We start from the raw sequence: 24,091 nt of genomic DNA on the forward strand, positions 1-24,091 counted from the left end.
AACTTTTTCTTTACCTCATGATTTTGAAAGTCTAACTATAGTTAAAAATAGCATTTGTACCAACTACTTATAGGATCCAGAAAAAATAAACAAATGAACTATATTTCTTCATTTTTATTCTGTACATTTCCACACAATTCACAATACAGAAAAAGTGTCCAAAAAGTAACTGTAACTAGTCAATTTCTTTTTCAGAGATTAGTTCAGTCTCCCAAATTAAATCCATTGAAAATCTCTGTAGAGCAACACAGTGATCAAGATACTTTATATAAATAGGAAATGCAAGAAAATTAGGGAAAAATACTTTATGACTTTGTTACAAAAAAACTTCATTCTTCCCGTTCCCATCCCACCCCCCCACCCACCCACCCTCCCTCCACTTCGTATTATCTGAATCCTTCTTTACCTGGAAATAAAACTTCATCTTTCTACTGCCACAGCTGCTAGTCGTTTATAGATTCCACCTGCCAGCTGGCAGTTTTGAAAAAGCTTGGTTCTGGGATGTGATAGGGCAGAATCAGAAATCACGAAAAAGCCCTTTATAATGTGACTGCAACTCTTCATACAGATGTAGCCTTTGCGAGTGGAATACCCACAGCCAAGGGTACCCTGGATGCCTGGGAACGTTTTCCCACTCAGAAATCAAATTAAATCAAATATATTCATTCTTTTAGAACCAACATTGTCCTCTATTCCTTAATTTTTCACAAGAATGGTTTTCCTCACTTTCAATCAGTTGCGGTCTGTATAATATTCAGATTCATGGTGGCCCACTTAACTATTGGTAATTTTAAAAAACAGCCAAGCTAACCTTTGCTGAGACCTTTGCTGGCCCCTAACTTTTCAAAGATGTGTCTTGCAAAATATTCTGTTGTGGTAGAATATTTTGTCTATGAGAGTTCTGAACCTCCTTCCCCAGGATGGCAAGAATCCAAACTTTCCCAACTTATCATTGGTAAGTCAGGGACAGCATCAAAGTTCTACTTGCATTGGAAATTATTGTTGTATGTAATTAGAGTCTCAATTCAACCGATGATGGGTGGGGAGAGTGGCAAATAAAAATTATTTGATCTCCAGAAGATTAGGAGATCAGGAACCATTTGGGTGCATATAGAAGGTACAATAAATATCAAGGCTAGATGGTATCTTAAAAGTGATAAACCTCACCAACACATTTGTGAGAATTACCTATAAATTTTGAAACAAAAAATAGGGTAAACTGACAGGACTTTCGTATCTGTGTGTGTTTTATAAGTAAAGAGTAAAGACAATTTGTAAACATATATCTATCATTTTTAAGAGGAAAATTATATTTAAACCCAAAATAACATCACAGTCTCTGAATATTTAAGTGAATATATTTACATTTGTGGGGGGAAAAAAACCTCCCTAAATATTCCTTACTTTTTTCAAACTTTATCAGGGACCAGAACAAGTTTGTGGACAGGCGTAACGTATTATAAGAGGTTGGACAAACTCCTTCCAAAAACCACCTTGTCCTTTGGAAAGCTCCATTAAAAAGTTCTTCTATTAGCTGACCCTGCTTCCCCCAAGTTCCACACATAATCTAATTCTTCCATGCTGCATAAACTGAAATTTTCACAATACCCCTTCAAGCCACTTTGAACAAGTTTAATCTTTCTGTATGTTTCCTGAGTTTGATTTTCAATATCTGCTAACACTATCAGTCATTTATTTGATATTACCATGAGAATTTGTGTTAATACTAGAGTCTTCTTATTGTACTACTTTTGAGAATCTTTTTTCCTTTCCTCATAACTCTTACCTCTTTTATTCCCCAAAACCAGAGGCAAGAAGTAGAACAAGAAAGAAGGTGGAGCAAAAGCAGGTCTTTTCTGCAAGACTCTGGATATGGACTCGTTTCTTAAAATTATCTCAAGTGGCTTCCTCCCTCACCCAGTCAGCCTGAAATCTAGGAACTCAAGCTGTATTACAGAGTTAAGGGATGATGGGTAATTAAAACTGTAATCCACCTAAACAGAAATATGACAGAAACATTAGTCTACTGATATGGGGTTAAGTCTTGTTTCAGGACAAAAAGTTATAGAAGGCGCCTCCATGCCTCTGTATTTGTAGAGGATATATAATTTCCCATTGTGTTCTCCAGTCCTGACTCTACACCCCAAACAACAAATGGGTAGTAAGTAGGCGAAAGAACAGTAAATCCTTTGTTTTCACTTTAACTCCTGAATTTGTTACCTTTTTGCTTTAGTAGAAACATATCTTTTTTAGGAGATTTGGGAATTGGCTAACATTTTTGTCAATTGTTAGCCAATTTAGGAGATTTGGGAACTGGCCAGCAATTGTTAGCCAGTTCCCAAATCTCCTAAAAAAGATATGTTTCTACTAAAGCAAAGTGTGCTTGTGTAAGCAAGGCAACTTTTTAGGGTCATGAAATCCCTGCTACTAAATTATTTGGGATATATTGGCAATGATGGAAGCTTTTTAAAAAAATTCCTTCATTGCTATGTATTTGACAGGACCCTGGGGAAAAAAACAGGCTTGAATTGAGTTCTTTTCCAGTCGAAAATTACAGACATTTAAACCAAGAAAATCTCACAGAGTTTTTCTAGTCCAAGATCTCTCACAATTAAAGATTTACTTTTGATCTTTGAGTTAGTCATTCAATCTTCACTGAACTACTAAAAGAAACAGTGATAACAACTTCACTGTTTTCCAGAAAGTCCAATCTGTTTTTCTGGATGCAATGTTTAGGAAAAATAAATCCTTATAAGTAATACAGCTAACTCCTTTTCATGTGTTATTGTTCTTTTATTCTACAAATCATCTTCCCTGCAGAACTTGAAACTAACAGTCCTACTTAACCTATCTCCTCTACATATTTCTATTACTAATCCAATTTTGTCTTCTTTTCAGATCAAATATCCTCCTTCTACATATTCACCAATCTGCCCATAAATGCCCCTTTTAAAGTATGAGATTCTGAATTGAAGGACATTTCAAGCCTGTTTTTCTCTACTTCAAATACGCCAGAATTTTCCATAGGTGTATTAAGCCTCTATGTATGTGACTATGTATTACCATAACACTTAGCTCACATACCCACCCATAAACTTAGAGCAATAGAGTCTTGGATGTCGGGGCCATCTTCAACATTTTTTGTTGCAGCATTCTGAAATTATATCATCCTAATAGTGACTTCTAAGGAAGAAAAATAGGACTAACATTTTTTAAATGTTGAGAATCACAAATAAATTAAAGAAGCTATTAATGCTCACTGTTAATTTCTTCTCTTGAAATCCAACCTCGTAGGCAAACATTAGACTTTTCTTTCCTTGAACTATGTATAAGCTGACAAGCCTCTCTCCGATAGCAAAAACTTGACTTTTTGATTTCATATTCTCCCTTATTTCTAACTCATTCTTTCCGTGGAATCTTAGGTAAACATTTTTTTTTTCATGGAGGCATCTTCTATATTATGGAAATCTGAACAATTGATAAAAAACATCCTTAAAGGCAATGATGGAAAATGACTTACTTGGAAAACATGTTAATACGTAATTTCTAAAGACCCAGTTCTGGCTACAGCACTATCATTTGCTATATGAAGCTGCACAGGCTGAATTCACTGCTCTGAGATTCAGTTTATTCATCTAAAATGTCTTATCCGCATTATTCACCTAGTTGGGATTGTTTTGAACCCCAACTGAAGCTCAAACGTGTCAATACATCATAATGCTAAAGCACTTTTTAATTCTTGAAATTGTTCTTAATAAACAGTATAGATTTGACTTGTTTAAACTGTTATAGAGTGAAAACTATATGTGTGTTTCACTAAAGGTTTGAGGAAAAAGATAATTTCAGTATTTCCCACTATCAAAGCCTCCCATTTCAGAAGGCATTTGGCTCAAAATATTGAAATTTCAAAAGTTGGGTGAAAACTTGGATCACTATTTTCTTATTTACATGGGTAGGGACCTCCCTTGTGGCTGCCACGCTGGTGGTAGAAGCCAAGGAGTTTTCCATGATTGCCTTTCATGTATATTTACTTAGCTCCGAAATATCTTACAGGCAGAATTTTCTTCTGTATTTATATTAGATTACACTTAACTCTTATAATATCAAACCACAGCACTTTTTTTATATTGGATGGACAGTAAGACAGATTTCTAATAGAATTTTACTTGACAATGACTAAGAATACTGATCAAAATTTATAAGCTTCCAGAAGTATTTTTAATTAAATTACACCTTTTAGTATGTTTTCTTTTCACTAGCTCTTAAATTTATGCTTAAAATTTTTAAAATTGATAACTAATGCCATTCCCCTGGATATTTTAAAAATTCTCAGTTACAAAGCAATGTTTAACAAATCAAAAATCAAGATTTTCATAAGTTTTTTAAATAAAATCCTGCATTCAACAAAGCCACTAAAAAATTGCTTTTGAAAAATCACAGCATCTAATTTCAGCCCTCTCAAATCACATATTCCTAATCACAACAGCCCTCAGAATGGTCAGGTATCCTCTGTTTAAATGCTACCAGAGGCTGAAAGTTTACAACACTGTGATATCCACTCCACTATTACATATTATTTATACTTCATCTTCTTTATATTTCGTCAAAACCCATTGAAAACTGCTTATTTTTCCTATTTCTATCCTGAAAGCTAGAATAAATGAGTCTTAGCTTTCATTTTAATAGTGTTTCTAAGTCTTGTTTTAAAATCTTAGTTTCAGATACATTTTTAGAAATCTACTATGACTCCAATAAAATGGAAATGCAAAATATTATTATCTTCCTACTTATGTTTTCATTGAACAAAATCATTGCTGGCTAATGAGTGGCTGGTACAATAAAGCCTTGGTTGAATTTCCAGCCCATGCTGGACACCCTGGGGTTCTCCTGCACTGCACTTATCACATGGGAATTTGTCTTTTCTTCTAGATGCCAGCTTCATGAAATCAAGAGTTTTGTCTATTGCATTCATTGTTATATCCTTAGTATGATGCCTGCATCAGAGTGACAAATATTTTTCAAATAATGATTAAATACATGCACGTATGACTGATTCATGGACATATGATTACATGCATAACTGAATACAAAAGTAAATAGACTCTGGAGTCTATGCATTATGAAGATACCAATTTTCACATTTCTACTTTAAAATCTATGCTACAAGAGCCTAAGAATTATTTTTTTCTGCTTTCTTTCTGGGACCTGGTCAGTAAATCTCAGTGTCCTGGGAGAGCAGGTTGTCCAAGGGCATGACTCTTTTCTTGGTTCTTATTTTCAGGTTTCTCATTAAGCTGTGAGAAGACAGTGTAAAATCCACAGATAGCCCTCAGAAGTGTAAAATATATAACCTAGGCCTCCAAGTGCCGTCAAAGAGGCATGTGGCTTACATTGTTGAATGTGGACGCAGCAGCCATGGTTGTGTACCCTCATGTGACTAAGACAGATATTTGCTAAACCTGATAGATTTTCAGAATCATGCTTGCCGTAAGTCCATAAGATGATCAAGGTCAGTGGACATGTATGTGTCCTTTAAGTAAAGGTATACTTGTCCAAGAGGGTAATTTCATTTTGATCTATTTTGAGCATAATATCTGGGGAAGATTTTTGCAGCTGTGTGACAAAATTATTGACAGTAGTAGGCAGAAAGTCCAGGGGCAGGACTGTTGCTATGGCCCAAAAATTAGAGGGACAAGAGATGAAGGATGACTGGGACACAGAAAAGGGTAGGGTCCAAGTCGATCTGAGAGATCTGGCAGAGAAAGGCCTGTAGGACTTCTAATCAGCTGAGTATGAGATTCAGAGTGAAAGGAGTTGAGAGATTCAAAGGTGGTTCAATTAAGATGCAGGCAGAAGCCATTTTATATTAAATAAGTGTTAAAGATTAATCAGAAGGCTAATTTATTAGATGTTTTTCTGCTACTTTTCCTAAAATGAACATAATTCATTTAAATAGAGCAATTAGTAGTTTTATTTGATGGTTATGATGAGCCCTTTTAACAAAGTCCCATTTTTAAATAGCATCATTGAATAAACTATCATGCTGTTCTCAGTGATTTCATTAGCTACTCCTTCTGGAAGGAAGACAAGCTGCTCAGACCCCATGCTACACTGAAGTTACTACACCTTCCTGGCAGTAGCCTGCCCTAATTAAATATCATTAGGCAACCTACTGAGTGTTAGTGTTACAAACAGCCTTGTAAAGTGGTGTAAGCATCACAGAGGAAAGAACTCTCCTTTACTTGAAATCCAAACGTAGCATAGATAAGTCTTGGGCTATGGTAGGTTTTATGCTTCAAGGAAGGCAACATAAACAATTACAGGAACTCTTGGTCATGAATTTTATGACACAGGTAATAGAAAATGGCAAGTGCAATTGTAGTAATGCCAAGACAGATCTAAGCCTAGCAATGGTGGAAACAAACAAACAAAAAAAAATATTGAAATTCTCTGTTTAACCTGTCTTTGCCTATTGGTGTTCACTACACATATACAAATGATCAGCATGCTTTTAAAATGTTTGCTCTTTTCTAAACCTATGCAATATACATGAATATAGTATACATACTTGTATGTGTATATAAATAAATGTCTACATATGTGTGTAAATGTATATGCATATATACATACATGCTTGTGTATGAATGGAGTATTTCTGACATCAGGTACAAGCAACAGTGTTCATCAGCATTTATTTTTGGGAAGTGGGACATAACACCAGAACAAAGGGATGCCTTGACGGTGGATGTGATACTCATCTGTGGTATTAAAACATTTTATAAAAAGCATGTGCCATTTTTACAACTAAAAAACCCCTAAATATTATTAATAAAATTGACATGTAATAAAAATAAAGATGCTGTGTTATGTTTTTTAAGTCATGAATATTATGAGGGTTCTAGTAAATAAATAAATTTCAGAAATTTGTTAGGCAAAGGGACTCTCACGAGGTCCAAATGAAAATGAAGTGATGTTAAGGAGCTCCTAGCGCAGGTAGATCTGCCAAAGTGGCCATTCTGAAAGGATATGGAGCAACAGGTATGTACGGCTTTCCATCAGTCATTACTAATTTCCATCACTGTCCATTTGCCAGCTAAATTCTGTTTCAAAACTTGCATTGGTCTTTGGTTATCACATCTACAGAGGAAACATAAACTCTGAAAGCAAAATTCCTGTCATGGTATTTATTTCATTCTTGGCTTACTAATCTTCTCTCTTATTCTTTATGAAGTCCTTGAATATGACTGTGTTCTATTTTGTTAAATGCACAATATTAAAATATAAGCTTGCAAAAATGACTACCTTTCAGGTTATAGAATGTTGTCTTTTAATAACTCTTCATTTTCCATTCCTCTATCAACCTCATCTAAAAATGGAATCTCGAAGCAGTCAGTGCCATGACACAAAGAAACAAACACAGAGGAGTCAGCCAAGCTAGCTGCCTCTTCAGTGCTGCCTCAGTAGGCTTTGTAGAAATGATATTTCTATAGGCGCATATTTTTATCTCTGTTAAAGTTATGTGGCTCTTCAGACCAGGACTAGATCACTTACTTTTCTACTTCCTGATAGCCTATTAGTAGGGATACAGTATACTTAAGCTGAGATGGAAACTCCTAGACCATAAGGCCTTAGCTCTTTTTAAAGCCCAGGACCAATTTTTAAAACATGCTACAGGAAGTGGTTTAATGTTGAAGCCATTAAACGTGTGGTTATTCTGCTCACTTTAATTTGGAAATCCCAAGTCCTAGTGGTACTTGCTTTTTTCAAAGCGATATATCAAATATTGGTCTCCATGAATAACACAGGACTCTAAAGCCTTTTTTTTTTTTTTTTTTTTTTTGGTTTGAAACAATTTCCAAATGCATCAGGAATCTTATAGTACTAACTCATCATTTTCCATACCACAGATTTATGTCTTCAATAGGAGCTATTTAGAAATTGGCCCATAGCCACCTGTACCCTTAATTTTCTCTGGGCTACTTGGAAGTATTTACAGAGAAATGTGAGACAGTAGTTGATGAAAACAGAGTTCTTCATCCCAGCAGTAACAGCTAGATAACTGACTGGCCAAACATTTGGCCCAAACCAGGGAATGGAAGATGCCATTCAAAGCCAGATTCCAGTTTGCTTTAAGGATTATATTTCTGTCATCACATTTCCTTGAAAGTCCCACCAACTAAAAATCCCCCAGCAAAGCCCAATGATTAAATTCTCCTGGAGCATATTTTTCCAGCTTCTGGAAACAATCTGCTGCAGTGTCTCCTGTAACATCCAAAGGATAGTTCCATTTCTGAGGCTGATATATGGAAGTAGATTACTCACAACCTAATCCATCCTCCCACCAACAATTTGATTTTGAAATGACTATGGAGAGACTGTGGTAATAAAATCCCCATCCACTGAAAGGCTGTTCTTATTTAATATAGCACATCATAGCCGTACTTTCAAAATGATGATATGTTACCGAAATGTGACTCAGATAAGCAAAATGTCACCATTAGACCTTTAAATTAAATGTAGAGACACTATCATTCATGGTCATATGTAGAAACATTAGGGAAGCACTATGCTGTGTCCAAGGACAAAATGAAAATAAGCTCAGGACACATCAGATTTCGCCAAAAGCAAAATCCTTGGACGCCCACTTTTATTTGTGACTTACCCCAAGTCAAGTAGATATTCGGACAGAAAGACAGACATTTTCTTTTGATATTTTAGGTGTCACAGAGTCCCTAATAGAGGTACCTGTAAGTACCATTTGATCCGTGGCAGGTTTAGATGTTACAATTCTAACTATCCGACAGACATTTCTGGCTAGATTCCCATGGTAGTTTGCACTAAGGACTTTCTGAAAGGGGAAAATAAAGTAGATAAAATAATATATTAGACTACCCCATGCATAGAAAATGGGGTTATCAAGTACGACCTTTGGACCTGACAAATAATAGTTGAAGCATCCTTCTGAATGATCTGGGCATCCCATAAATCTGGCAGTGGAACTCATACAATAAACCTTTGTCCTTGGGTCAAGGATTACTTGGAGTAATAAAAACCAAAAACCTAAAAGAAAGACCTAAAACGGGGCTCCTCTCACCACTGTATCCAACAGTCTATAGTTATTAGCCTTTGTGCAACATCCCAATGACTGTTTTCTACTTCAGTGACATATGTTGACATATGTTGCTACTTTTGCTTTTGCTTTTGTTTTTTTCAAGTCAATTAGGGTGCTTTCTATTATCACTCAACAAAGTTTAGAAGTAAACATTGTTAGAGTGCTCCATTTCCTGTAACCACAGTTCCCACACATGATTATCTCCTCTGCAATTTAAACAGCACTTAAAATTGAGTGGTTCTGCAGACTAGCTGTGGGCCTCTGTTTAATCCTTTGCTCATCTTCTATTGCAGCAAAAGGCAAAGATGGCTACACATAGGCAGTACGGAGCTGTACAGACAGCCCAAGCTGAACCAGTCCTGCATGGCTATTGGCTACAGCCCAGCAGCCTGGGCTGACCCCTGGGTTACCTCTCTGAGGTACCTCCAAGCACAGACATCTCCCATGCCACCTCACCATTCCTCAAAAATATAGCACACAAGTTGACATTATCCATGTGGCACTTCCCAGCTCCTATATAATGAAACGGAGGGTTGGGGGGTGGTGGGGACATGCAGAGAGAGTCACTAAATAGTCTTGATATATTTAGTCTTGGAAATGGAAGTGGTTTTACAGTTATATTTCTGCAGGACATTCAGAGGGTTTTAGAAGGCCTTCAGACAATCTTGTGGTCTTCCAAGACTGAATGTAAAGAGAAGAGATAATATATTTTTTTAAAGTTAATGGGTAGTTACAGTAGAATTGTATGGTACAGGGAAAAAAAAATCAATGCATGGGGGAGGATGGAGCAGTGCCGTTTATACGAACATCCTTTGAATCTTTAAAATAAATTATACAGGTGAACACAGAAGTTCATGCTACTTGCTGGAAGCAATAAGGATCAAATTTTGTGGAACTCGTACTGTATTCCACAAATCTCCAGGTATCCTGCCTCCTTCTCAATGGGCTATCATGTTCTGTTGTACATCTTGGTAGCCCTTAAAAACGAGTGGCATGGTCTCAGGTAGATTCTTGCAGGAGAGAGACAGATATATGAATTCCATCAGCTTCTTCCAGGGGAGCTGCCCAATCGCAGGGAGGGCAGATGTGATACGCTTGCTCACGTTCTCTTTGCCTGAATACCAGGGTCAAACAGCAGTTTCCAGGTCCTCATGGCCAATGACCTTATAGTTCTGACGGCTTTCTAGGTAAGCAGCCAAGTCTGGGTCCCCAGCCTGCTGTGCTCTCTCTTGAGGTGTCTTACCCTATACGTAAATAACGGAAAGAGAGAGAGAGAGAGAAAGAAAGAGAGAGAGAGAGAGACAAGTACTAGTTATGAAATACAAAAACAAAACAAAACAAAACAAAAACCACAGAAACAGAGCTACCCAAAGATACTTGCTAGTAAGGATCCTTTCACGTTTGGTGTTTTAGAATTTACAAGACACTTTCAAATCTATTGTTTTATATGAGCATTAAATTGAACATGTGCGATTGGTAAATTAAAGGGCAAGAGTTTATCACTTTTGATGGGTGGTGTTTATACTAGGGAAACAGAAGTTCACAGAGGTTAACGGTACACAGGAGGAAACAGTGGGATAAAGTGAGTTTTGAAACCCAGAGCCTTTCTGGAAGATAGGGAGATAGAAATTACTGAATTTAAAAAACACGGAGGCAGGCATTTAGATTTCTAGTTTAGGACTCTTTCTATTATTCTAAACTTGGGAAATGAACATGCAGAAACTAAAAGGAAGGGATAGTCATAAAACATTTGAAAGGTTTCTTTGTTGGTTTCAGACTTCAGTGAAGTTCTCCCCAATTTATAGCTATTTCATCTCTCTGAAAACTAAGCTAGTTTCTCAATACAAAAGAGGTAGATATTGATTAAAGAAATCTTAGAAAACTTGAAAACCACAAAGAAGACAAGGAATATCCCTAATCATTCCACCAAACTAAGATAACCACTACTAACCTTCCATTGATAACTAGCTTTTGTCTTTTATACGCCTCTATACATATTTTTATTTAAAAAAAACCACAACTTATTTATGTACTGTTTTACAAACTTTCTTAGTAATATATCATAAATTTTTGTCATTAATTTTTTACATCAACATTTTAAATGGTCATATAATTTCTTACAGACTACTATGCCTTTTGTACATTTGTATAGACACATATACACACACATTTGTATATATATTGATTTTTTAATGAGAAGTCATAAAATGAGTCATTAAATTTTTTTAACGAGAAGTCATTGAATAAGAAGTCAGCAGTAAAGGGAGAAAGGGTGTCCATTCGTTTGATCGCCTGTAGGAATTACTTAGCATCACTCAAAATTTCTAATTTTTGTTCAATATATAGTTTTAGCTATTTAAAATGTTAAGTTCCAAAGGAAGGGTAGAGGCATGATCGTTGCACCAAAGAAATAGCTCCATGTACAAATGCATACAAGTTTTATAAATATTATCACAGACTTCTCAGCTTTCATCTCAGCTATCCCCACAGATACGGGTGACCTCAATCCAACCGGCTCTACATAGCCTACTGGGGATAGGATAAAAGGGAAGTAACAATGGCTCTAGAATCTTTCTAAAATTTTACTTATTTACTTGAGATTTAGCAGTTAACCACCAGTTTGAAGTTCCTATGATAATTTTTATTCAACTTGTTTGCAGCCTTAGTAGATAATTGTGTCTTTACTTCCATAATAATGAGGTTGGAATTTCCAGGTTTCAAATATTCAGAGAGGTGGCTGAGGTGGGCCTTTGAGTTGATTTCTAAGGAACTGATCTCTAATAGGAGAAATTCTCAGGATGCTGCTTCTCTCCAAAAAATTCCAGGAGAAGTTTCAGTTGTAATTATCACAGTCAACTTCAACCTGGCGTCAAGTTACAGAATGGCAAAATTTTAAAATCCTCAAAAAGTAATGAAGTATAGCTACATTATTTCATGTAGTAAGATCTCTAGAATATAACGTTGAGTAAAAGTTGTATGATATCATGTATGTATGACTTCATGTAGTTAAAAACAGTGAGAGAGAAAAACAGGCATATCTACATGTGAAGAGGGATCATTAAAAGTTTAATTATATCTAGGTCCAGGTTGTGGGGTTTCCAGCAATTTTTGGCTTTTTGGAGCATATCTTCCTACATTACTAGTTTTCTATGTGAGGGGTTTATAATTATAAAAACAAGCTATTTCTTTAAAAAAAAAAAAAAACAGACATATACACAACACAAAATAGAAACAAGTTTCCATGAACATTGAGTGCTTTATCTGATTCAGAAACTTAGAAAGATAAAAAAGAAGACCTGCTCAAGAGCCAGGTCTCCTGACTCCTGTTCAGTCTGACCTTCTTTTTCATGGCTTCTCTCTGTCTTTAAAATGATCTGAGTTGAGTGTAGGACCAGCCTTTGTGTGGTAAAGAGGCAGTTGCCCTGCTGTGGTCTGAGTGGCTCCGGCAAGACCAACCCTACCCCATAACCTGGCTCCATTAATCCTGACTACAAGTCGTCTATTTCTCAATCAGGTTAAACATCCAAACATCTGAGTGCAAATAACATCTAGGAAGAATATCACATTGATAAATTATTACTTTTAGTAGCAAAAACTGCAATAACTTTTGCACCAACCTAATTATCTGCCATTTGAAATAGTGTACCCAGTTAGCTAGCCAGACAGGTAACAGACCACTAGAAACCAGGACACAACTCATATGTGTTTGATATGCCTAGGCAGCCAGGGATTTCAGTCAGAGACCAAGGGTGCTCATGGGCTGCCAGGGAAGTAGAGACTTCTATGCAATACAACTGGCTCAGAAAGGAAAGAGGTTCACTTGGGAGGCAAAGTTATTTCATAAAGTGAACTGCAGATTGAGGAGGCCCCAGAGAAAAAATTACACATAGGCAGATTCTTATCACTTACATAAATCTAATGGAGCTTAAGCCATTAATTAGGTTTCTAAGTAATCTGTCTATGTGTCATGGTTACAATCATGGGCCCAAAACCTGAGCTACTCGGTACCTGCATAATGAAGGCCTCAACTATATACTAAGATTCTTCTCTGTAAGTTTCTATAGTTAAGTGGTTCATTATTTCCTGGAGTCTACTGAGAGTGTTTTAAAACTCTCAGAGCTTATCAGAATCCTCTATGGCAAGCTTGTCCAAACCGCAGCCTGCAAGCCATATGCGGCCCACGATGACTTTGAATGAGGCTTAACACAAATTTGTAAACTTTCTGAAACATCACAAGATTTTTTTTGCAATTTTTATTTTTTTCAGCTCATGAGCTATTGCTAGTGTTGGTGTATTTCATGTGTGGCCCAAGACAATTCTTCTTTTTCCAATGTGGCCCAGGGAAGCCAAAAGACTGGACACCCCTGCTCTATGGGGTTGATCTTCTATGTAAACTAACTCCTCTCTCTCTCTCTCTCTCTCTCTCTCTCTCTCTCTCTCTCTCTTCTATCTTATAGGCTGAGCCCTGGGTCAACTCTACTAAGCTACAACTCTTCCTTTCCTCTATCTTTCAACCCTTTCTCGGGTGCTCTCTGTAAACTGAAACAACTTGTGGTGCAGCCTGTTCTCAGTTCTTCTGAACAGAATTTCCCCTGAGGCCTCATCTCTGCCAGCTGATGCTATCAAGGTTGGCACACATGTCACATTACCCATTTCTGGCCTCACTGCCCTCTTATTAAGACAGTTATAAGAAAGTGGACACTGAAGTTCAGATTTACGTAACTTTTGCTGTGGAGAAACCAACCACATTTCTAGCCAAGTGCCACAGGAATCACTGTACCTCAATCAAACGGATTCCATAAACAAACCGATTTTGTTATGTGGCTAGTGTGTTCTGGCACCAAATGAGAACCACCAACCTGCTGAAACAACACTGGACTGGCGTCAAAAGAGCTCAATTTAATTTAAGGCTCAGCTACTGGTCCAAGGGTATGTGTAACTTTCTCTAGGCTTTTAGCTCCTATAGCTATAAATGACAGTAATTCCCATGCAATCTAATTTCTGAGGTTAACTTTTAGAGAATATTAGAAAACAAATGGAAAGAAATTTTTTTAAATGAAGAACTACATAAACATACCAGATTTAAGACTGTAACCATCTCAAAGCCAGAGCCCACCGTCCTGGGAGCTGGGAAATAATCCCTTTGGCACCCATATAAGGGGCCATATAAATCATAGAATTTAAACCACGCTGGAGTAAGTACTGAAGGAAAACCCCAAAGGGGCTTCTCAGTAGTCAGGCCAAAGTCTTTGAACATGGTCCCGACCCCTCTCCTTGGGCTTCAGACCTCAACTCCCACGACTTGGCTGCTAGCGTTCAGTAGGACAACCCCAATGTCCCAAGGCCAACGTGTTCAGAGGTTTATAAAGCCCCATAGGCAAGCACACGCCCTCCCTTTGTGCTTATACATTTAAATCACAGTTTCTCTAAATGAAGCACTCTATTTTTTCCTCCTTTTTCCAAAGCCCCAGGCACTTCCATAAGCACAGAAAGGATGTCCGTGCTATGGTCACAAGCAAAGGCAACAGTGCCTGCGATCTCGCCCAGTGGGAGGATGTTTGCACTCACTCATCGAGTTACCTTGGAGTCCGTCTTTCTCAGAGATGCTCCTGCATCCACCAGAAGCTGGCACACAGCCCGGTTCCGCTGGCAGGCAGCCTTGTGCAGTGCAGTCTCACCCCTAAATCAAAGAGGAAATGGGAAACCACCCATAAAGGGGTTGGAGGCAGCAGGGAATGGGGTGAGGGGAGCTGATGTCGGGGTGCTCCTCAGCCTCCTTCCCTATAGGCTGCTGAGATCTTGGCTGTAGGGTACATTCTGGGGAGGTGGGAAAGGGGATTTCTAAAAATTCCTTGAGCTAGTCATCACCTGATCATAATATCTGACTCCAGCCCCCTTTCCAAACAGTGCTGATTAACTAGGTTTAGTAATTTTTTAAAGAAGCTACTACCATTTGATTTAGGTGATCGTCAATGCAGTATTAAACAGACTAATTGTCTAGATGTATCTGAACACTGAAGACATTCTCTCTGTGCATACATTTGAGTAGAGTGAGAAAGGCACTGGGTGAAAGAACAGGGAGCAGCGTGGAGCGCCTCTGGCCCTTCAGGCACAGCACACGGCCTTTGGTTGATGGTCACTCGGCCTACAGTGGAGTATCTCCTGAGAACCCAAGTTCAAAACGCCAGGCCAACACCCACTCTGCTCTATCCACTTTAGATTCTGTGTGAGTGGCAGGTGGAAGGAGCGGGCAGCCACAGAGGATATCTGAGAGGCACAGTGAGACTCTGGGAGAGTTTGAGAGCCAGGGCTCTCCCCAGGAGGCAGCAGGCTTGAGGCCAGCCACTCAGTGTGGGAAGGGGCAAGGGAAACTGGCTATTTCCCCATCACTGACAGGCTCTATAGGGAGGAGGGTATTCCTATCCTGAGCCCAAAGGCACCAAGATGCTTAATGCCAAAGTATTTCAGGAAAAATCAATAGCAGCCTTTAGAGAAGGCAAAAAGGGGTAAGTAATGGCACCACTTACAATCTTGCAAATAGGATGTGCTGGCATGTGGACCAGCTCTATAGAGTGATACACAGCTTCTTCCACAGCCCTACTGCTTTTCATTCGTCCTCCATTCTATTCATTTCTACTTCTCCTCCTTCCCACGTGCTTAGCTACTCACCACCTCATTCCTCTCCACACCAACTCATCTTTATACCTTTTCAAATATGGCTTTCAGGATTAGTTGTACAGCCTAACTTTGTTCCTGTTTGGGGAGGAGTAACTATTTTGCTGCTTTAGAAATAAGGTTGAAAACAAACATTATCATCAGTTTAGACACCATCCCAGAGCTGATGACTTTTTCAATCAGCATCCCTTCTCTGAACCATAGAAGACAGAAGATAGAGTGACTATGTTCTTAGTTCTTCAGTGGTGGTTCATAACTTGTGCTGTTCTAGACTAACAGAGAGAAGTTATGTCACTACATGTGCATAATGCCTCAGGGCAGTAGGGTCCCATTTTCTCAGAAACTCCAGCTGAGAAAGAACAAATGTGATGGGTACATTAAAAGGTAAGTGTAATTATTTAGACTTCTCAGCATTCCAAGATGCACCAGTGCAGAAGTACATTGCTTGAAGCAAGCTCTAAATGATGATTAGCACTGACTCTGGAGGCAAGCATTATGACAATTGTCATCAGTTTCTATTGTGTAATTTTTTATTTAGGCAATTAGCCCTGCAGAGTTATGAACAAAGTTGAAAGTGGACTTTGAATTAATTAAATTAAAATTACCTACAATATGCCCTATAGATTACATTCTTCTCCCAGATATGTTCTGAAGAAAATAACCTAGACTATGTAATAAAAGGCAACACTCACGTTTCACTGTCTGCCATATCCAATAACTCGGAAGGTCCTAAATAAGAAGAAAGCAAGATGACCATCAAAAAATAAGCTCAAAAACTAAATATTAACAGAAAATCTATAGTCACAAAATGAAAATGCCTTAGAAGGCTAAATTTGGGGATAGGAATAATAAGGCAAAAACAAAAATAAAAGGATCCCTCTACCTCCTCATTACCGAACTCCCAGTCTCCATGAACCAATATGTACAGAATGGTAGATACAAAAGAATGGTATGGTCTCTGCTGTCAAGAAGCTTTCAATCAAGTTTACGAAATAAAACTGGAATAGAATAACTGAAAAATAATTAAGTGGCTAACTAGGGAGAAAGGGGCAGATCAGGTGGGGTTTAGGAATCAGGGCCATTTCTCATTCTCAAACAAGTTGCTTGGGATGACATCTTATGAAGCATAATATTAAGGCTGTACGACATTATATATATCATCTAGGGTACAATTCCACTTGTTAGAAAATTTCCCTTCTCAGACCAGAAAGAAATACTATGCATATACATCAAATGACTATAGATGCATCCTTAGGAATGGAAATATTCTGTGAATTTCCCTTTCACAATGTTTTATGTGTTCACGAATTAATCCATTCAGTCTACAAACGCTGCCTGGAATGTCCACCTTTCTAGCTCTGTACCACTGCTTCTCTCCCTGCCATCTCTTGCCCTCTTCAGCCTGTGGGTATCAGTTGAGACTTTTTTCCCCATAAAGCCCTTTACGATCCCACTTCAAACAGCTTATTAAACACCTGCCTATACAATCCCTCACTTTATGTACTGACCCTATTTCCTATAGTTGAATGGGTAATGGGATTTATCATACAAGTGGGGACCACCCCAGGCAAAGGGGGATATATGATCATGTTACTGATCATGACACTTAACAAACTACTTTAAAATAACCTACTGATTTATCTCTACCTATAACTAGACTCCAGAAAACCCCTTAAAGTTTTGGCCCATGCTTTGTCTAGCATTGTGTCATTCCTTGGTGCCTAGTATAGAGCCTGGAGATAAGTAGATGCTTAAATATCCCGTTGAATGGATGAATAAATATGCTTGTAAGTGTCAGGTATTGAGTATTTTAGTCTTTAGAAAGATGATCCTGGGGATTTGCTCTCTTTATTGGTGGATATCATTATTATTAAAAATTAACTTGTCGTGCATAGTAAGAAGGGGTGGAAGAGCTTATCACTCTCACCATGAAAGTCATTGGCCAAGGACAATATAACAGTGATGTTATGGGATTTCATAATTCTCCTGGTCATCCAAATCATCTTGACCTCTTCTTTTTCCTACCTGCTATTCACTGGGACCAGGTGAATCTTCTCTTACAAAGTCTCTCCTATTTGTCTTTTCTGTTTGTCCTATTTGACAAATAGACTTCCTAACAGGTATCTACCTGGAACATTATTAGCATGCAGAAGTAGTTACTAAGAAAGATAAGAAGGTCTTACATCATCTAGATTTCTTTTTTTTTTTTTTTTTTTTTGAGACGGAGTCTCGCTTTGTGGTCCAGGCTGGAGTGCAGTGGCCGGATCTCAGCTCACTGCAAGCTCCGCCTCTCGGGTTTACGCCATTCTCCTGCCTCAGCCTCCCGAGTAGCTGGGACTACAGGCACCCGCCACCTCGCCCGGCTAGTTTTTTGTATTTTTTAGTAGAGACGGGGTTTCACCGTGTTAGCCAGGATGGTCTCGATCTCCTGACCTCGTGATCCGCCCGTCTCGGCCTCCCAAAGTGCTGGGATTACAGGTTGAGCCACCGCGCCCAGCCATCATCTAGATTTCTAGGTTTCCAGTACATCATATCTCCCGCTTACTTCCAAGTATTTAAACACTGGAGCTCACAGTCCTTCATCTGGAACTACATTTCCTCAATTTGTTCCCAGGGTTCCATTTTCTTTTTTCACAAAAGCTAAAGTGGTAACTGCACACTCAATCATGTATTTTTCAGGCTTTCTACCCAGAATAGCCACCTGTCTAAATCTGACATGTTCTTCAAAGGCTAGTCTGTGACAAGGTCCTCTCAAAAGATGACCTTTGACAGAGGGAATGTGTTCTTTCTCTCAACTTCCAAAGCACTTATTTGGTTCTACCCTCATACTATGTATTCACTTTTTGAATACATGCCTTCCGTAAACAAATTTTTCTATATCTGTTGAATATAAGAACACCTCAGTTGTTTTTTGTATCCTTCTAGCACCTACCCTATATTAAGGAAACAACAAATATTTAACTCATGGCTCTTTGTTCCTTGGTCCTGTGATTCTAAGAAAACATGAATAATGATCCTCATCCTCCCACACACATCCCAAAAGTGCAGAGCAGGACAGGACAGTGACCAGGGGTGAGGTTTCTCGAGCCATCCCTTCTTGGTTAAAAATCCCAGCTCTACTACAGACTAGGTCTTGGCCAAGTCTAATTAATCTCTCAGCCCTTGGTTATCACACATGTAAAGTCAAATTAATAATAATATTTATCTCACAGGGTTGTGAGAGTTCAAGAGGGCTGGGCATGGTGGCTCACACCTGTTATCCCAGCACTTTGGGACGCCAAGGTGGGTGGATCATTTGAGGTCAGGAGTTTGAGACCAGCCTGACCCACATGGTGAAACCCTGTCTCTACTGAAAATACAATAATTAGCCCGGCATGGTGGTGTGCGCCTGTAATCCTAGCTACTCAGGCTGAGGCAGGAGAATCGCTTGATCCCGGAAGGCGGAGATTGCAGTGAGCTGAGAATGCGCCACTGCACTCCCACCTGGGCAACATCTCAAAAAATAAAAAAAAAAAAAAGAGAAGAGTCAATACACATAGTGTGTTTGAAACAGTGCCTGGCACACCACAGGTACTGCTTCAACTTTAAATAGCATGAAGTGTCCTATTCTCTGTCCTGATACAGGTCACACTATGTCAAGATATAGGATCCTCAGTGAAGGAAGGTGGTATGAAAGGGTTGTTTTACTCCCACTTACATGTGAAGCCACTTGTTGACTCAAATTCTATGTCCTGAGCACTAAGCACCTCGGGCCTATTTAGCTGCCAAGAGGGCACTCTTTACAATGTCAGCAAGGGGCTTAAGTGCCCAATGGTCCTCTTAAAGAGTGCCTATCACCTTCAGAGAACATTCTAAGCTGCTCCTCTTGAAAGAAATTCCATGAATATGAGCAGCCTAGACTCATCAGTAGCTCTGTTCCCATTGGTACTGCTAATTGCACAACTATTTAGGCAACAGAGGCCTCGTTTACTTTTCTCCTTCATTCAGCACTGTCATTCAGTGCTCTCAGAGCCTTGTCACGGTGAGTCCACAGTCATCCAGGGTCTAAGGCTCTATGCAAGTGAGGGGATCCTCAAGCATTTTAATTGGGCTAGCACAGCAATAATTTGACAATATGAAGGTGGGGACAAGGGAAAAAGCTGTCTGTTCTTCACAGTTTGTGACCAGAATCACTACAAATGCAGCCAACCCAGAATTATTCCAGACCTGATTATCCAGTCTGTGAGTCAGGCATGCCCGCGGCTACCCATCACTCTCCCTCCCTCTGCACCCTTTCATCCTCTGCAGCTGACAGAGGTGAGAGGCAGAGGCACTAATACCAAGGTAAGAAACTTTTGCTCTTAATTAATATCTAAAAAAAAAAAAAAAAAAAAAAAAAAAAAAAAAAAAAAAAACGCCAATTAAAGATTTGGGGAATGGCTCTCAAATAATCAATTTAATTCACTTCATCTTTCCTTATTCTCCCATCAACATAGATGATCACAAAATAGCAGAACGTTTTGAACACTGGACAAGAAGAGGCAAAAGTAGCAACCAGCTGACTACAGAAGGGAATGGGCAGCTATTTTTAACAGCACAGGTACGTTTTCTAATCATTCGTGGCCTCCTTTAAGATGGCTGTTTGCATAACGCTAGCAAGGAAAGACTTACAGAGAGTGGATGCCAGGAGAGGCCTAAGACAAGGCTGTTCTTCTCCTTATTTGAACCTGCACTGCCCAACGGTGAGCTATGCTTTAACTGGACAATGTGGAGTTTAACTGGACCCTGTGACTTTTAGTGTAGAAACAATAACACCTATGATTTTTGAAAAGTTAATTTGAGTCTCACTAATAAAGGAAAGGAGACGAAAGGAGAAAAACAAGAGAGAAAAACAATAAAGACTAGTCAGGCATGGTGGTTCACGTCTGTAATCCCAGCACTTTGGGACGGCCAGGTGGGAGGACTGTTTGAGTCTAGGAATTCAAGACCAGCCTAGGTAACATAGCGAGACCGCAGCTCTAAAAAAAAAGAAAAAAAAAAATTAGCTGGGCGTGGTGGTACATGCCTGTAGTCCTAGCTGTTCCAGAGGCTAAGGAGGGAAGATTGCTTGAGCCCAGGAGATCAAAGTTACAGTGAGTCATGACTGGACCACTGCACTCCAACCTGGGTGACAGGGCGAGATCCTGTCTCAAAAAAATAAAAATAAAGACAACTGAATTCCTTCAATGTACATGAATGGGCAACATTTGAGTTTGGGGCTTGTTTTATATACACATACATTCTGATTGCGGACACTATGCCATCTCCCCTAAGGAATTTCAAGGGAGACCATCAAGTTGTCAGCAGAGAATTCACTGTTGTTTCCTCAATAGAAAAGGAAATCTCAGGTCCCTGTCTCTTCCAGGGTTTACTGAAATGTCCCCCCTTCATCCTTTGGCTGACCTGAATCAGAAAAAATACTGTAAAATCCCTTTTGAGGAGATATGGGTGCAGATTTCTCCATGAAAATTTCAGATGAAAATGGCCACTGCTCTTCCAGAACCCTAACCAGTTGTCACCTGAACTCTGCTTATGACATTCACATGGCACTACCCTGCATTGTGGTTGTTTATCCATGTTTCATTTCCCTTGCTGGTATTAGGAATATGGAGGACACAAACCATCTCTCACGTATGGATGAATTTTGGCAAGTAACCTAACTTCACTATGCTTCAGTTTTCAACACTTGTCAAATGGAGATGAGAGCTTACTGTATAGGGTTGTAAAAATTAAATATGATAATGCATTTAGAACATTTAGAACAATAGAGGTTAACAGTGATTGTTACAGAAACTTTTTTTTCCTCACAAGTGCCTGGGACAGAATTAAAATGTTTTAATAAATGAATGAATAAAAGACATTTTAAAATCATTTTGGATCCCAGCCAATATCACTTTAAGAGAAAGATTCACAATTGAAACATGGATTCAAAAGACTGTGCTATATGGGAAATGGTCTGAAAATTAAGGGAAAGAAAATTCTGTTAAGTGGACATACACATCAGTATTCAGGAGACGCCCAGGGAATGCGAAAGGAAGCAAAACTTCACAAATCTTTCAAAATGAGAAAGTGAACATCATGTTAAGTAGCCAGGCCTTCCAAATTATAATGTTGTTGCCCAGTATTCATTCCATAGGCTCTTCTGTTGGATACCCCAGCTCCCGCTGATGTGACTTTGTCATCAATATTATATCTGTATTATATATGACGTGCCTTTTGTCACATGCATCCTTTAATTTGCTTCCCACACCAATGCCTCCAAATCCCCTTTGCTATTCCTTCCACTTCCCATGGCCTCTCTCTGGGCCCTCATTTCCCATTAGTCTCCCTGACGCTGCCAGCAGACCATTCCAAATCCTCCCCTGCCACAGGACAAAAGCTGCACAGATGTGGGGAGAGCTGGCACTGGGAATGCTAACAGCACTGTCATCCTGTCCCAGCAGGATGGTGGTCGGTTCTCTCTGGGACCAGAAGCAGAAAAAGGGGGGTTAAAAAAAAGAGAAAAGAAAGACTGAAGACAGAAAAAGAGGGAAGACAAAATAACCCATTGAAATCAAAAAGGAAATGCATGAGTGAGATTTCTATCAGGAAAACCAGTAGGAGGCAATGGGGTAGGCGTGGGGAGAATAAAAACAAAAGAGCAGAGTGTGCAGGGTGGTGAAGGAAAGAAACAACACAAAAGTCCCTTGGAGGGGCAAATGAGGGGGAGGGAGTGGGCAGAAAATATGGTTGAAAGGAGCTGAAAAGCGGGAAGCACTGAGAGGAATCTCAGCTGGAATCCCTGCATCCTTAGTCTCTCTCCCAGTCTCTGTGGAATTGTTAACTCTTCCTCCCCAAATCTCTTTTCAACTCTCTAAATGTCCAAATTCCAGTTTTTCATAAAGGAAAGCAGCATGCTGTATAGATGAGAGAAGACATCCAAAGGAAGAAGATGCAAGCTGAAAAAAATTCAAGCCTCCCATGGCGCTTTCAGAACATACCGCACATCTCATGTGGCACAGCCCCCAGCCTGCTTTAAAAGAGCCCATAGAAGAGAAATCAGTTGCTGCTTGTTGTGTCTGAGAGAATAACTAATCTCAGGACTCTTGTTCGTGTCCTCTTGATGGTGGCGGCCCACACTCCTGACCAGAGCCAATGAAGAAGAGGGCAGAGCAGAGGGGAGAGGGGCTCAGGAGTAAGGCTGCAGGAAGCAAACGAAGTGTCAACTCAAGAGCCACAAACAACATCAGCTGTGCACCTGGAAAAGAGCCTGTGAATCCTTCAGAACTGCTATTACTAACGTCATCATTACAGTCAAGTCTTTGAACAATTTTTTTTACGTCATATGAAACCATGAGACAGACATAAACCAAATTGTGAAAAATAAGTAAATGAACAACAAAGGCTTTAAAAGATTTGCAATATTCAACAACCAGGAGGAATGTCTTTCTTGATCTTTGGCATAATGTAAAACTTTTATTTATTTATTTATTTTCATTTACATGAATTCAAACTGATCAGACTTACCTACTGCAAATCTGATGCTAATTTAAAAATACAATGCCATAGTCTGGTATACATCCCTAAATCCCAGACTTACTGAGGCTTCTTGGGAAGGCTGTTTTCTTTGTCAGGTCAGGGTATTCCAGAGTTATCATCATTACTAAGTTAGCAGAGACTATTTCAATCAACAGAGATCACCCTTAAGAAGGTGATTACAGAATTGAAAAGGTATTGACAAGTTTCTGTGTACTTGTGCCTGACTTCAAGAACACTACAATTTAAAGGAGTTTCTATCATCAAAAAGAGAGGAGTGGTTTTGCTATGATGGTTTTCAATAAAATGCAAAGGTTAATATAAACTAAATTAGCAACTAAAGATATTAAAAAACAAACAAAACAACAGTTGAGCTGAAGTGTTTAGCTCTTGTGGAATTAGGTGAATTAGGTTATATCAAATGATTTTACATCCATATTTCTGAATAAATAAAAAAGTTAAGATAGACATGGAGAATGAAATTGACAATGTCTATCAAGGTTGACAACTAATTTCAATAAGAATCAATTGCATTTGAGACTCCATATTCAGCTATAGTAGTAAAGTGTTAAAAATTGCCATCCATCAAAAATGCAGTGACCCTTGGACTGAACATCATAATAACATTTTATTTGCCAACAAAAGAGATGGATTGTGCTCTCCCATCTCTACAGTCTTTCTCCCTGTGCGATTAGAGATCCTGGTGAGGCAGGAAGGGTATAGGATGCCTTCTGAGACCTCAGGAATTATTTGCCTAGAAGTGAAGTTAGG

General features: G+C 38.9%; 1 protein-coding gene across 31 annotated transcripts in view; it reads right to left on the reverse strand.

Moving 5' to 3' along the window:
* Positions 1-4,071: 4,071 nt before the first annotated feature.
* Positions 4,072-24,091, reverse strand: part of DGKI (diacylglycerol kinase iota) — a 459,668-nt gene continuing 439,648 nt past the window's right edge. For 28 of the 31 annotated variants that reach the window (XM_065542616.2, XM_065542618.2, XM_074036056.1 and 25 more), the window contains 3 exons: positions 16,480-16,516; positions 14,693-14,792; positions 8,614-10,356 (listed from right to left, as the gene is read on the reverse strand). In XM_065542616.2, coding sequence (XP_065398688.1) covers positions 10,240-10,356; positions 14,693-14,792; positions 16,480-16,516 — 254 coding nt within the window. In that variant the 3' untranslated portion in view covers positions 8,614-10,239. Of the gene's footprint in view, positions 10,357-14,692; positions 14,793-16,479; positions 16,517-24,091 lie in introns of all 31 variants that reach the window. The other 3 variants (XM_015448096.4, XM_065542619.2, XM_015448091.4) reach the window with 1 other exon arrangement.

This window comes from Macaca fascicularis, chromosome 3 (assembly GCF_037993035.2).
Source record: "Macaca fascicularis isolate 582-1 chromosome 3, T2T-MFA8v1.1".
Classification (NCBI taxonomy): Eukaryota; Metazoa; Chordata; class Mammalia; order Primates; family Cercopithecidae; genus Macaca; species Macaca fascicularis.